This window comes from Trachurus japonicus, chromosome 23, assembly GCF_045865225.1.
Source record: "Trachurus japonicus isolate A0001 chromosome 23, Traja_1.0".
Lineage (NCBI taxonomy): Eukaryota > Metazoa > Chordata > Actinopteri > Carangiformes > Carangidae > Trachurus > Trachurus japonicus.
Genome location: NC_140929.1, coordinates 16,442,289 through 16,455,843, shown reverse-complemented (window position 1 = coordinate 16,455,843; position 13,555 = coordinate 16,442,289). Strand labels below are relative to the sequence as shown.

General features: G+C 39.9%; 1 protein-coding gene across 7 annotated transcripts in view; it reads left to right on the top strand.

Moving 5' to 3' along the window:
• tbc1d22a (TBC1 domain family, member 22a) overlaps positions 1 to 13,555 on the top strand; it is a 127,234-nt gene that overhangs the window by 93,137 nt on the left and 20,542 nt on the right. For all 7 annotated transcript variants that reach the window (XM_085768636.1, XM_085768638.1, XM_085768634.1 and 4 more), the window contains one exon: positions 9,201 to 9,296. In XM_085768636.1, coding sequence (XP_085624762.1) covers positions 9,201 to 9,296 — 96 coding nt within the window. The remainder of the gene's footprint in view (positions 1 to 9,200; positions 9,297 to 13,555) is intronic.

Below are 13,555 nucleotides of genomic sequence, written 5' to 3'. Positions count from 1 at the left end.
CCTGAAGACAGACAGACAGACGGGCAGACAGACAGGGACCAAATTATCCCTGTTGCGTGGAGCATGAAATTAGCAAGTAGCTCAGTGTGGCGGCATTAGCATGGCTGTTAAAGGGATACTGTGACATTTTCAGGTTCTCAAACATGGTTCTTTTTCCATATGGGTGGTTGAATTCCCCAACCAGGGACTTGTTTAGCATTGTTAGCAGCCATGCTTTAAAACCACAGTGTAAGAAGTGATCATATGTGTGGACTTCAGGAGGGAAAGTTTATAATTTACTGCAACGCATCTATTCCAGCACTGAGGCACAGTTTGAGCTAGTGAACTATTTCCATTTCATACTGCTTCGTTCTGTAAGTATTGTCATAACATATTTTGATATATTGTAGTTTTTTTATATGACTTAAATGATTACTAGTTATTTAAACAAGATTGTTTTTCTAGTGTTGTTTTTCTAAATAGTGAAATGAAATTAGTGTTTCTTCAGCATCTTAAAGGGACAACGAGGAGTTTCTAATCGGTTATAAAAAAGTCTCACGTTAATGTGGATGAATCTCCGCTACCCACACTTGTTAATGGGCCCATTTTCGATAAATATATCATTCTGTCTCTATCGTTATTTTGTTACTATTAGTGGTGGCGGAGATGCTGGTCGAGCCGACCAGCGTTTCTTTACTTTCAGTTTCGCAACGAGTCATGAGAATAACGTAGCTGAATCGCCGTTTATGGTCGGAACTACGACGGTATGTGAACCTCTTTGAACCTCTGACTTTAATTATTGATGAATGAAAACATGAGTCTGTCTTGCGCCGGTCAAAAGAATTTTACGGTGTGCGCGGAGGCTCATAAATGTAGTGTGAAAACGCTTCGCTTTTCCAAAACTCCTCGTTGTCCCTTTAAGTGATTATTCAGGTAATTTACAGAATAAACACATTTAGCAGTTGCAATAATATTAGCATGCTAATAAAACCATTCATCAAAACATATCCTTCACAGGAGACATTTCGTCTTACTCTTGAATCTGAAAGCACATTCAGTGCAATGTCAGATATTTGTAATACTTATAAGAATACTTATGATAATATGTCTTTATGGTGAATTTTGAAGGCAGGACTTCAACCTCGTGGAGTATATCTACTATATCCGCGACTGACCTCACCAACGTGTACTGTAGACTTTTATAACTGCAATTTTCCTTTCATTAAGCTTCATCTTGTCTGACGGTCCAATTTTCTTTCTAAAGCATATTTTTTACTCACTGTATTTTCTTTTATGTCTTTTATCATCTTATATAATGAGCACTGGCAGTGGTCTGACTTTAGCACGTTACTGCCATCATCTTAATGTGGACTTCATGTCTCAGATAAATGAAATAAAGTAAAAGGTAATGAAGGAAACAGAAATTGATTAAAATATTGTCCCTTAGGGTGTTGGTAAGAGATTAAAAGTTCTTGCTCAGGTAGTTATTCATATATTTACAGACACATTAGTAACCTACAACAGCTACAAACTCATTACAACTACAAACCTAAACACTTAACTGTTGCATGGCCTCGGATGTCTTCAAAACACATTCAGTCTTCCTTGTAGTATTGATGCTAATTCTTCATCTAAAGCAAAAAGCAAAGGGATGGCGACCTTGCTAAATGCAGTGCTTTATCCGGACCTTCGTACCTTTGAGCGGACTCGCAAAGTTGTGTCAAAGTCAGTTATCAAACAAAGGGTAAGGGTTACATGCACCAGTGTGTGCGAGTATCAATAAAAGACTTACCTGCCAGCAGAATAAAAGAGAGATTGTGTGACCAATCCCTGAGGGGAAGTGGCTCTCCTCTCTTTCCCTGCCACTCTGTCTTCCTTCTATAGTAATGGTTGGCCCTGTGGTCACTCCAAACAATAAGACAGGCCTCTGTAGGCAAGACCCCAGCCATACACACACACACACACACACACACACACACACACACACACACATGCTGAGACTTGGCATCTTCCAGGAATGCTCACACCCACACATTCTCCTCTCCGCGGCCCGGTGTCACACTCCCACTGGCACCGGCGTCAATATTTCTCCTCTTCTCTTTTTCTTTTATTGTGTCTCACTGACACAATATCAGCATGAAGTAAACACAGGGAATAAAAACGGAAACACTGTATGTTTTTTCCACAGAATACAAACACATATTCTTGACACTTATATATTCTCACTGTCATATACTGTGTGTTTGTGTGTGTGTGTGTGTGTGTGTGTGTGTGTGTTTACCTCCCCACGTGAATTGCCCTCTTCAGTTCCAAATCAACACATACAAACGCCACGCAGTTTATCCATTTGCATTAGCTGTAATAACTAAGACATAAACAAGGTGTCGGTGTATTTTCTCCGCTTGTTGCAAATTGACTGCTGGTTAGAAAGCACATGGGTGAAGTTGCCAGTGAAGTTGATAAAGACTTGGGAGTTGTGCCGTTTCTTGATCGCTGATGATGTCGAACAACCCTCACAGACTGTATACTGTGATAAAAGTCAGCCAACCAGCAGGGAACCGGTTTTGGGACTCAGCCACAGCATTACTTGTTCATATTAGGATGAAGTCCTACCCACACTAGTGATTCCCTGTCTGCTCAGTAGCGGGTTAGGCTGTCCAACTGTTATTGATTTCAAGCAGGAGGCAAGACAATCACCACATACAAGTTGTTGTATTTTTTAAATACCTTTTCCTCAAATGTTTGGTTCACAAGAGGCATCTTTATCTGTTTATACCACCATGGAAACCATTCAGTACACACATACAGACTAGGGTGATCAGAGATGGCAAGGATCCCAAATCGACTTAATCTATGTAAAGACGTCTATTTTGTTAAAGGGATAGTTCACCCAAAATTCAAATTTCACTCATTTTCTACTCACCCTCATGTCGACTAAGGGTTGGGAGAAGTTTCAGGTGAACTATCCCTTTAAATTTTCTGTTTTTCTTTCCTGATTAACGCTGAAGTTGATCTGTTTATTTAGGAAGCATTGGGATAGTTTCCCTCCATTTGTCTCCTGCTTTCCTTTCCAAACAGACTTGATTCTTGTCATCAGTCTTATCTCGTTCTGGCTGCAACTAAGGATTTTCATTATCGATTAATCTGTTGATTATTTTAAATGATTATTTCTGGTTTCTTTATTCCTTTATGACAATAAACTGAGTATCTCTTTGGTTTGTGGACAAAACAAGACATTTGAGGACGTCATCTTGTGGTTTGGGACACACTGATTGACATTTTTCAATTTTCTTTTTACATTTTATTGACCAAACAACTAATCGATTATTCACATTTAAGAAGCTGAAATCAGAGAATTTTGACTTTTTTTCTTTAAAAAACTACCCAGAGTCCCAGACCAATTATTCGCTTATCAAAATAGTTGACAAATAATTTAGTTATCGCTCTACAAATCAAAATGTCCTGTCCTTGCCATGGATTCCTGCAGTCACAGACCTACATCATCATCAGATTCACTATTGCAGCACTCGGGGATGAATTGCACATGAGAATCTTTGTACAGCTCGTACTCAGTCACTACGACAGTCGTGTTCACGCTCTCAGAGCTTTAACACTACCACTGGAGGGCCGGGGCTTCATCATATTCTGTGTATCTGTGTAATTGTTACATCACTTTGAATCTGCTCATTTATCATCTTACATCAGCCATCACCTTTTCACCTTGTCTGGAGTCGGTTAGTCCCACGTCAGGCCTGTTTGTTTTGGAAGGATGAGACTCGTCAGACAGCCGACGCAGCACTTTAAAGACACCGTGACATTGCTATACTCTCTCCTCACTCTCACTCTGCATTCCACATTCCCTTTTCCGTCTTTGTTCACCTTTAGCCTCCTGTCCTCGCCGTCTCTCATGCACTCACCCTCACTTCTTCCTCCTCTCGCCGTGCCCCAATCACCCTTTCTCCCCTGACTCTCCCTCCTAACCCCCCTCCCTCCTTCCCCCAAGCCTTCCCCCCACTTTGATCAGCAGCGCTTGTCAGTCAGAGTCCCGTCTGTCTGAGCCAATATGGCTGCCCTGACACAAAGGGGGGTGGAGGACCTAGAATAACAATGGCGGAGGATAAGAGGTAGAGACAAGTTTGACGGAGTCACCTTGACTCCCATGACAAACTTTATTTTGCAAATCATAATGATGAGAAAGCCTTAGGCTGAGGCAGCAGCACTGGACGTTTGGGGCAGGATGGAGGGAGGAGCAGGAGTTTGAGGGAGAAATTGAACTGGAGACAGGTGTAAGTTTTCGGATTTATGCATTTAACTGAAGATATGTTCTAATTATTCTCGCTGAGAGTTGAATTAGAGCTGGTGTTAAGTCAGTGTTTTTCAACCTTGGGGTCGGGACCCCACGTGGGGTCGCCTGGAATTCAAATGGGGTCTCCTGAAATGTCTAGTAATTGATAAAAATTGCTGATATATATATATATATATATATTTTTTTTTTTTTTAACCAATTACTATTCTTTTTTAAATTATGATTAAAAATACCACACCTAATCTTAAACAACTGTATTCTATACTTTCAAATATACTTTGGCGCATCTTGATCGCGGGGTCGGCAGAAATTTGTGATGTCAAAATTGGGTCACAGGCCAAAAAAGGTTGGGAACCACTGTGTTAAGTGAAGCTGTAAGTGGGAGTCAGTTAGCTTAGCATGGAAGAGGAAGCTAGCACAGTTCACAAAGTACAAAAATACACGTATGTTTAAGGTGTCATGTAAAAAACAACAAGCTGTGCTGTCATGAGAAGCCGCAGGTTGCCAGTTAGCTCTTATTACTTGGTGACCAATGACTGAGCTAATTTTCTCAGCTTTTAGCCTTTAATGTAAGCTAAACTAATTCCTGTAGTAGCATCCCATTTAGATTTAATTTCACATTTAGAAAGAAGCAAACCAATATATTTCCAATTAAATATTGTATATTGTAATTTGGATAATTAATTATTTTTTCCAAAAAGGCTGCAGCTGATAGTTATTGTCATTGTTACTTTCTGTCTACTACTTTTTTTGATTAACTTCTCAGTGCAGCACTCTGTGGCATGTGGGTCCAGACATAAGTCTGTTTACATGTGAAATAAGTAGTTTCTCATTAGGCAGAACTGAGGGCAGCATCATACAAATGGAGGTCTCAAAATTACAAGCAATGCAAATTATTGTATGTTTTTTTTTCCACTGCTGTTTTATAATTAATGAACATTTCTTCCAACCCCCTCCACACTACTCCAAAGTTTACATGGGTGATTAAGCATTGAATGGAGGTAGTGAAAAATCATGAAACATGTTCATATAATATTAAACATTAAAAAAAGAATTCTTACATTTGATCAACTGGAGCTGTTTTTGTTTTATAATTGACATAAGATGAATCTTTTATCAAAGCTGATGATTTATTTTCTGTCAGTCAACTAATAAGCCACTCGTTTCATCGCTAATGAGCTTAAACCATTTTTAATCAGTGTACCACAGCGCGGTCCTCTCGGTGTCTGTCAGTCAAGTACAGACCAATTTATTAAAAAAGATATTCAGCTTTTAAAGCTGATTAATAATAAATAATTATTAAATATGCACACTTTCATTGTGCATATTAATCCCACTATATAATACTCCCTTTCATGTGTCTTAGATGTCTATTACAATTAAGGGACATTGCCATGGTGATGTGCCTGCAGATGCAGTGGTACAACAGGATATTGCATTGTAATCACTTTGTCATACACGGACTGAGTTATGAGCATTTTTAGGGTCCACAAACCGACCATTGCAAGGACCAAATTGAAACTGTTGTGTTTATTGTTGAGCTTAAAAAGTCAGAAAACTTGCACATGTGTGAGACATCCCAAAAATGTACATGTGATATACGGCTAGCACGTGGGTGTGGCAAAATGGCTCCATAACATCACCTAGACAATTTTCAGTGAGGAATCGAGGCCGGCAATGCCCCATGCCCCCTTAAACAACCGTCCTGCCCCCTTAGATCAAAGTTTTAGAAGTTGAGAAAGAAAATAGATTACTCACAAACTGAAATAGACAAGATTTACTACAGTAGTTGAAACATCCGCTGTAAACGGCACAAATGAGATGATGGTTTAATCTCTTCTTCACTCTTTTCCTCTGCGCACTGTAGACAGCTGGAGAGAGTAAATAGTCAGAAAAAGTGTACCCCCATGAAAAAATGTAATGGCCCCCCTTTAATTTATTTCTGCAGCTGGGTCTGACAGGAATTAAGCAAATTTGAATTTAATCTGCAATTAAAGGGACTACGAGGAATTTTGGAAAGCGAAGTGTTTTCACACTACATTTCCCATAAGCCTCCGCGCGCACGGTTAAATTCTTGGACCGACGCAAGACGGACGAAAGCCAAAACATTTGCCAAGAATGTTTTCAAATCAAGAATGAAAGTCGGAGGTTTGAAGACGATCAGATACCATCGTAGTTCCGACCATAAATGGCGATTTGGCGGCGTTATTCCCATGACCCGCCGGGCAGCATCCAGGAAACCGAAATGCTGGGCGAGCCGACCACTAAATAATAATAACAAAATAACGATAAAGACAAAACGATACATCAAAAATGGACCCATCAACAAGTGTGGGTAATGTAGATTCATCCAGATTAATATGAAACTCTTTTATAACCAAAGAAAAACTACTACCGTTTAAGGCACACGTTTTGCAATTTAAGGACATGATACAAACCCCTCTTATACGGAATCAATCATCATATTGCAGTAACTTGCTTGGGTTTCTGTGGCAACAGGGAATTATTTTACAGGGAACTATTTTACAATTCGATGTACTCCTGCTCGGGTGACCACACCCACCTCAACCACCCAACCTACTACACATTTCTTTGTCAATAACTATGATATACTTTGTCCAATCTGTCCTAAACTCCACATGTTTGTTTTCTGTATCTCTTACCATGATCTGGTTTCCAGTCAACAGGAACATGATGCATGTTGGCAGGTTAACGTGGCCTTCTGGTGGCAGCACCACGGTGCACAACATGACAAGGGCCTGCATATGTCTGCTTTGCAGCTTTAATGTTTTTTCCATTTTTCAGCTGCCAGCAACAGAGTGAGTCATATACGCTGTCATTAGTTAAGCCTCCGTTCCCGCTGCAGTCAATAGATCTCAAGTTAATGGTGGATCACCATGGAAATGATTGGTGGCAAATCAAAATATCAAGATAAGTTGTTAAGAAAAGTTGTATTTGATAAAGATGAATCGCGTTCTAATTAGTGAAATATCTCTCACAGTCATAGTAATGAGAAAGTGAGAAGAGAAGGCGTGACAGACGTTTGTTGAATGAGACTGAAGGAGGAGAGCAGAGCCGAGGATGGATGGAGGGCTGATTGAGAGAGGGGGAAAGAGGCAGAAAGAGTTTCACACTCCCTAAGAGTTTACTGATGCCCTCAACCATGAACTCACACACACCAAAACACACACCCACAAACTCCTAGAAGAAAGGAAATTAAAACTGTGCAAATCTTTTGGTGACTGATAAACATTGCGCTCCCGTATGCCACTCATATACTCATTCATCTGTGTTTCTGTTTGTGTGTGTGTGTGTGTATTTACCTGCTTCACTTGTTTGGATTGGAGCTGCAAGGTTAGACCAACAAGCCAATCACCTGCCAGTTTACAACTCGCATCACGCTACGCTTCACTGTTCACAAACAATCCCTATCTTTTCTCCTCTCACCTCACTCTATACTCGCTCTTTCACTTTCTCCAATTCCTTCTCACACACACACACACACACACACACACACACTGTCGGGGTATTCTAAAAATCATTTTAACTGAGTAGGAGGTGAAGTAAGAGGAAACCTAAACAACAGGAGTCGTACACAAAGGCGTGGAACAGGATCAATCTCTTTAGAAAGATCTAATATAACAGAAACAACAACGCGGTGAAAAAAAACTGGGACTGATTTTTACTTCTATAACACAACCTCTCTGTTAAAATCTGCCTATCCAGTATCCACTATTAATCTGTTTATTCCTTCCTTTCTTCCTTCCTGGAGTGAAATTCAATTATCACAGCAGAAAGGCAGTTTCTGTTCATTCCTGCAGAGTTATGACTCTCTGTTATATAGATGAGTGTGGTGGTTAAAGAGCAGCGATTTCTCTTTGTTACAAGACAAAATAGGATGATGTTTTATATTTACGTATACATATTTATATACTACACCCTCTTAATTGGAGTTGTGTAATTTAACACATACATGTTGTTGAGACGTGTGCAGTGTTGGGCTTGTTATGAGCTAATTAAAAAGGGAAGCGATATACCATTCTGTGTGTGTGGGCTTGTTTCCTAAAGTCAAAATGGTGCCTTGGTTGTAAAATTTGAGTATGTTTGAACGTAGCATGGTATCAAAGTAGACACATCACAGAACACACTTGTAGAATAATGCATGAATTCATGCTATTACTAACAGTGTGCGTCTTTGTATGTGTTATGTGTGTGTTTCCTCCACTCATGTAAATCTGGGTGGCACACACACAGAGACATTCATGAGTGCAATTCCACACTTTGATTCCATGAATTTGAAGCTACAACAGCATATGCAGGAAACTAAACCCCCCCCCCCTCCAAATACATGCCAGAGTGCATTCACACAAGCTCACATTTTTAGATGCACTTTGGATGCTGCTGTATCCTACCTTTAGGGGAGCGTATGTTCCTCTAACTCCTAAATCTAGACCCAAAAAAATGAATAGGACAAGTAACATCTCAACTTTTCTCTCTCCCTCTCCTTAATTCATCGCCGATTCATAAGAAAAAAGTGAGCTGCCAAACGTAATGAGGGGCTGTTATAAAAAGCTGTGGAAAGAAGAAGGGATTTGTAACTTTCTTTGTCTCTGTCGCCTTGCAAATGTAAATGTCTGGATTTTGACAGAAAAATGTTTCATTTCACATTCTGTGTTTTTTATGTGTGTATGGTGCAGAAAAAATGATTCTTTTTTTGTAAAATGAAATTTGATGAGAAGCTACGGACGTCCTGAATCTAGAGAGACGCTGCCTTTACATCGTTAAGCTCCTATTTGAATCTAATGTGTCTGTGATGGAGGTATCATTCGTTTTTATGGCTGTGAAATGTTAAAACCTGCTGTAAATCTGCATCTGACTTCAGCGTTTTCATCTCTCTCTCTCTCTCATTCACCAGGCTGAACCAGAGGGCTTCTCCCATTTCCACCTTTACGTGTGCGCGGCCTTCCTGGTGAGGTGGAGGAAAGAGATTCTAGAGGAGAGGGATTTTCAGGTAATGTGCACACAAGACACTGGGGGCGCCGTAAACCTTTGTGTTTATGCTCAGACACAGAGAAGCACATACACACTCTATATATAATGTAATGTTTCATACCCAGGTGGTGACATTGATGGTGATATACGGTACATAGCTTTGTACCTATGTAAATCATACCTCAGTCGTCCCTGTTGTGTCTCGGGGAAGAGGGGAAGAAAAAAAAACCAGCCACAGTAAAACAGCAGCAGAGTGTTGTTGTAGAGTTGTTCATGGCCTCCACCCCTCTCCATTACCTCCCTGGTCATTAGCTGTGAGGTTCAAAAGTCGTTGTGAGTGCATTAGTAGATGACAGTAGGCAGCTGCCAGAAGGTGACTTTGGTTGCCAGCTCACTGGGGGACCTGGCTTCTTTACAGTAGCAACACAGTCGAATATCATCACATACAAACATCATCGCTGCTCTTTGGCTGCTCTCTCCTCTTCTCTTTTTTTCCTTTTTTTTGTGTGTGTTTAGTTTTCCAGCGATCCATCCTCTCTTCTTTCCTGCTGTTTTTACATATTATATTTCACCTGTCCTCCATGTCATTACATAGGTAATTAAATATTCTATGTTATCTTCATTACCTCAAAAATACAAATATAAGAAGATTTTTCTTCTCCAGCTCCATGAAGTTTTATCCACAAGCTGACTTATTGAAAAGGAACATAAAATATTTGTACAGGTCATGGCAAATCTGAAAATGGTTTCCCTGTATGAGAACTTGTATGAATGACACGTGGAAGCAGCCCTTGTGAACATTGCCTTTGTGCTGTATTTCATTATTAAATGCACTGTAGAGTTATATATCTCCTGCCTTCATTGGAGACTAACTCTTTGGGCCTCCAGTGTCCTGCACATCTGAGTTTTAGTGGAGCCGCCCTCAGGTGGCTATTCTGCAGAAAAGAGGGATGAAAAACCAATGCAACTACAACTAATGCAATGAGGGTAAAAGTGTGTCTTCTTGACATTGACATTCAACTACTCTGCTCCATCCTTTCCATCAGTCCTACTGTGTAACAAATCAGATAAAGTCTTCAAAAGCAACACAGGTCACAGGGCTACAGCTCTGAAGAATCAGTGTTTTTAGATGGAGGCCAGCTGATTAAAGCTGATGCATCCACTGAATGTGACACTGGAGGCTGTCTGGGTTTGAAGATGAGACATCAACTTACTCATCTGTTCTTACTTTCATACTCTTCTTAGCCGCTCTCACTCTTTTCTTTTTTCATAGATTCCTACGTGTTGTTCTATCCCAATTAAGATTGTATTTAAGTAATATACTGTGTGTGTGTGTGTGTATGCGTTCAACTGTGTGCACAGAAACACCTTTTAAATGTATGTGTGTGTTCACTCTTGAACTAAAAGTGGTCATTAAAATGAAATAAAACAAAGCTTGAAGACTGAGAGAAGACAAGAGTCCGTCTGAAGGTCAGGAATGGCAAACTGAAAATATATATTCAATTCAAGAAGCTCTGAAACACTGTCAGTTTTAAGATAAATAGGTCAGCTTCATATTTTTTATTTATTTTATTAGGGATCGTCAGTCAGCTAGTGGCTATGATGCCATGAAATATTTACAGACATTCATGATTCTCAGGGGATGTGACCAGCTCAAGTCGTCATCCCCGAACATTAGCACAAAGTTGCCATTTTGCAAAACTTCTCTTAGCTATGAAAAAGAGACTGCGATTGTGTGATATGTCGGCCTCTTGTTCTGTGAAATATCTGAACATCTATTTAAAAATACTACATTCAAGATCAATAAAGAAACATTTCTAATAACTTTGGTGACCCACACTGTTCCACACTATTTCTACTGTGGCTCAACACATTTACGATTCAGAGGGAAATGTCTCAATAGCTATTGTAGGCTGTAAGATTTGGTATTAGTTCTTGTCACCCTTAGGATGAACTGTGAAGTGTTCAGTGATCCACTGACGTAATGGCATCATTATTTGGTCTAAATTTGTCCAATACTTTGGTTTATAATCCCCTCCAAAAAAAAACAGCAGAATCAATGGCATTTCGATCAACTTCATTTGAACTCTGCGGTCAGCGCTAATAAGCTAACATTAGCATACTACCGCACAAAACTCTGCCCGTGTTAGCATGCTGACGCTAGCACGTAGCTCAAAGCATCACTTGGAGTGCAGGTTTAAAGAGCTGCTAGCACAGATTTTTGGTTTAGGTTTTAAAACATTTTTTTCTGCTGTTAGAAATTATTGAAAACCAAGTCCGCAGTGGGGATCCTCAACATGTACTCAGGCGCACACCCCACAGCCTGTTCAAACTTTTCTGCAGTAGTAGTTGTGAATTCCAGACTCCTAAATGAGGAAACCCCAGGAGTATGTAGTTCACACAGAGACTGTAAGAAGTGTTAGAAAATACTCGCCCTGCTGTGGTAATATGGTAAAAGACTTTGTAGATATCTCGAATCCCTAAATAGTGGCCTCAGCTGCAGGGACAACAAGGCCTTTATTTAAAACAGGCTTATATAGAGACAGACCTTCACTTCTAATTCAAACTTCTTTTTTTTCATATTTTCATAAAAGCTCTCCGTCTCCAAGCTTTTCTTACCTAGCCCTGTATTTTGGTGTTGCTGCTATTTCCTGCTATCGCAAACTTGATCAACCTGCTCCTTATAGCACCAATACAATCATGCTGTACGCTTTATTTATTTGTCATTCTTAGGAATCTCATTTACACATTCTCCCATACACATAGTCACTCAAAGACACACACACACAAAAGCACACACATACATACATAGACACAGCCAAATGTCATCCTGGCATTTTCCCCTGTCCAATACAAAACAAATGAGCTATCATCGCCTATTTGTTTATGTCTCCATGGGAAGACGTGAACAAATACTTAATGGAAAACAGTTGCCCTGAGTGTGTTTGCATGTTTGTGTGGGTGTGCATCATCTGGTTCAGTTTGCTCGGATTCACAGACTGTTTATTCCTATAGTTTTAGAGTATATATATGTGTGCGTATATGTTGAAATGAAATGTTACATTGAAATTGAATTTCCAATGGGTATGTGCATTTGGTGGTACAGTGTTGTGGCTTTCCAAGAAAATCTTTCATTTTCTCAAATTGATCTATCAAATGTAATTTACTGAGAATTTTTCTGACACTGATGAGTGTCACTGGGGAAAGAGAAAAGTAAAGATTTCGTCTTTTCTCAGCTTTAGTGGTTTAATTCCAAGAGATTTCTGCCTCTGATCCACTGAGCCTCAGAGTTCAAACGTGGGCCTGCCAGGTTCTTAAGGGCCTGTTGAACAGCTCTTATCTCCACATGCTTTACCCAGCAACCCTCTCCTCTCATGTCTGCCTTCTCTCTCTTTTTCTCTGTGGCTCTGTTGCGCCGTTTCATGTTGCTAATTCCCAGATGCTTTGTTTTTTGTGTGTCTTTTTTTCACCGCTCTTCATTCTTCTGTTTGTTTTGTTTTTGTTTCGCCGTTTCCTTCCGTCTCTGGCTTTTCTTTTCACCTGTCACTTGCTCCTGCTCCTGCTTTTTCCTCTCCACCCACTTGTCACTTTTACATTGACATCATGGGTAGAGGGCTTCTAGTGATGGCAATGTATGTCAGTCAGACTTAGGACCAAAATAGCTCACCAGCTACTTCCATGAAAATGTGTGCAGGTATTCTTGATCGTCAGTACGATGAAGCCCCTTGGTCCTGAGTTCTCCTCTTGCTCTATCAGCTGGCTAAAGGTCCTGCTTTTCCTGTGAAACACTGATCTCATCATCTATGAGATGGTGTAGTTTTTTGTTTGACTTTTCGTGAATCCCAGATGGTTAATAATGGTGATCCAAATGACTCCTAAATGTGTCCACAGCTGTGATTTAGACTGTCCCAGCTCTTGTTAAAGAAAATCCACGGTTTCTAGAGAATGTGACCGACTGACTCTGTTTTGTTGGTAGCTTTTAAAATGTTTGCCAGGATGTTTTAAAAAATGTGTGTTCCCTTATCAGTCCATCATCCAGTCAAAGTTTTAAGTTGCCCATTTCTTTTGTTTATTATGCCTTCAATACATTCCAGTGGCCCTTAGTTGTACTTATTTTTAGTACTAATCAGCTAACAAGATAATTTTACAATGCTGACAACAAAACTACCTCCTAATCATTCAGTATCTTGAATGAAGTAGCACTGTATGGCACCAGTGCTAATTTGTAGCATATAATAATAATATCCTGGTGACAAAAATGATCACAGCTGCAACAAT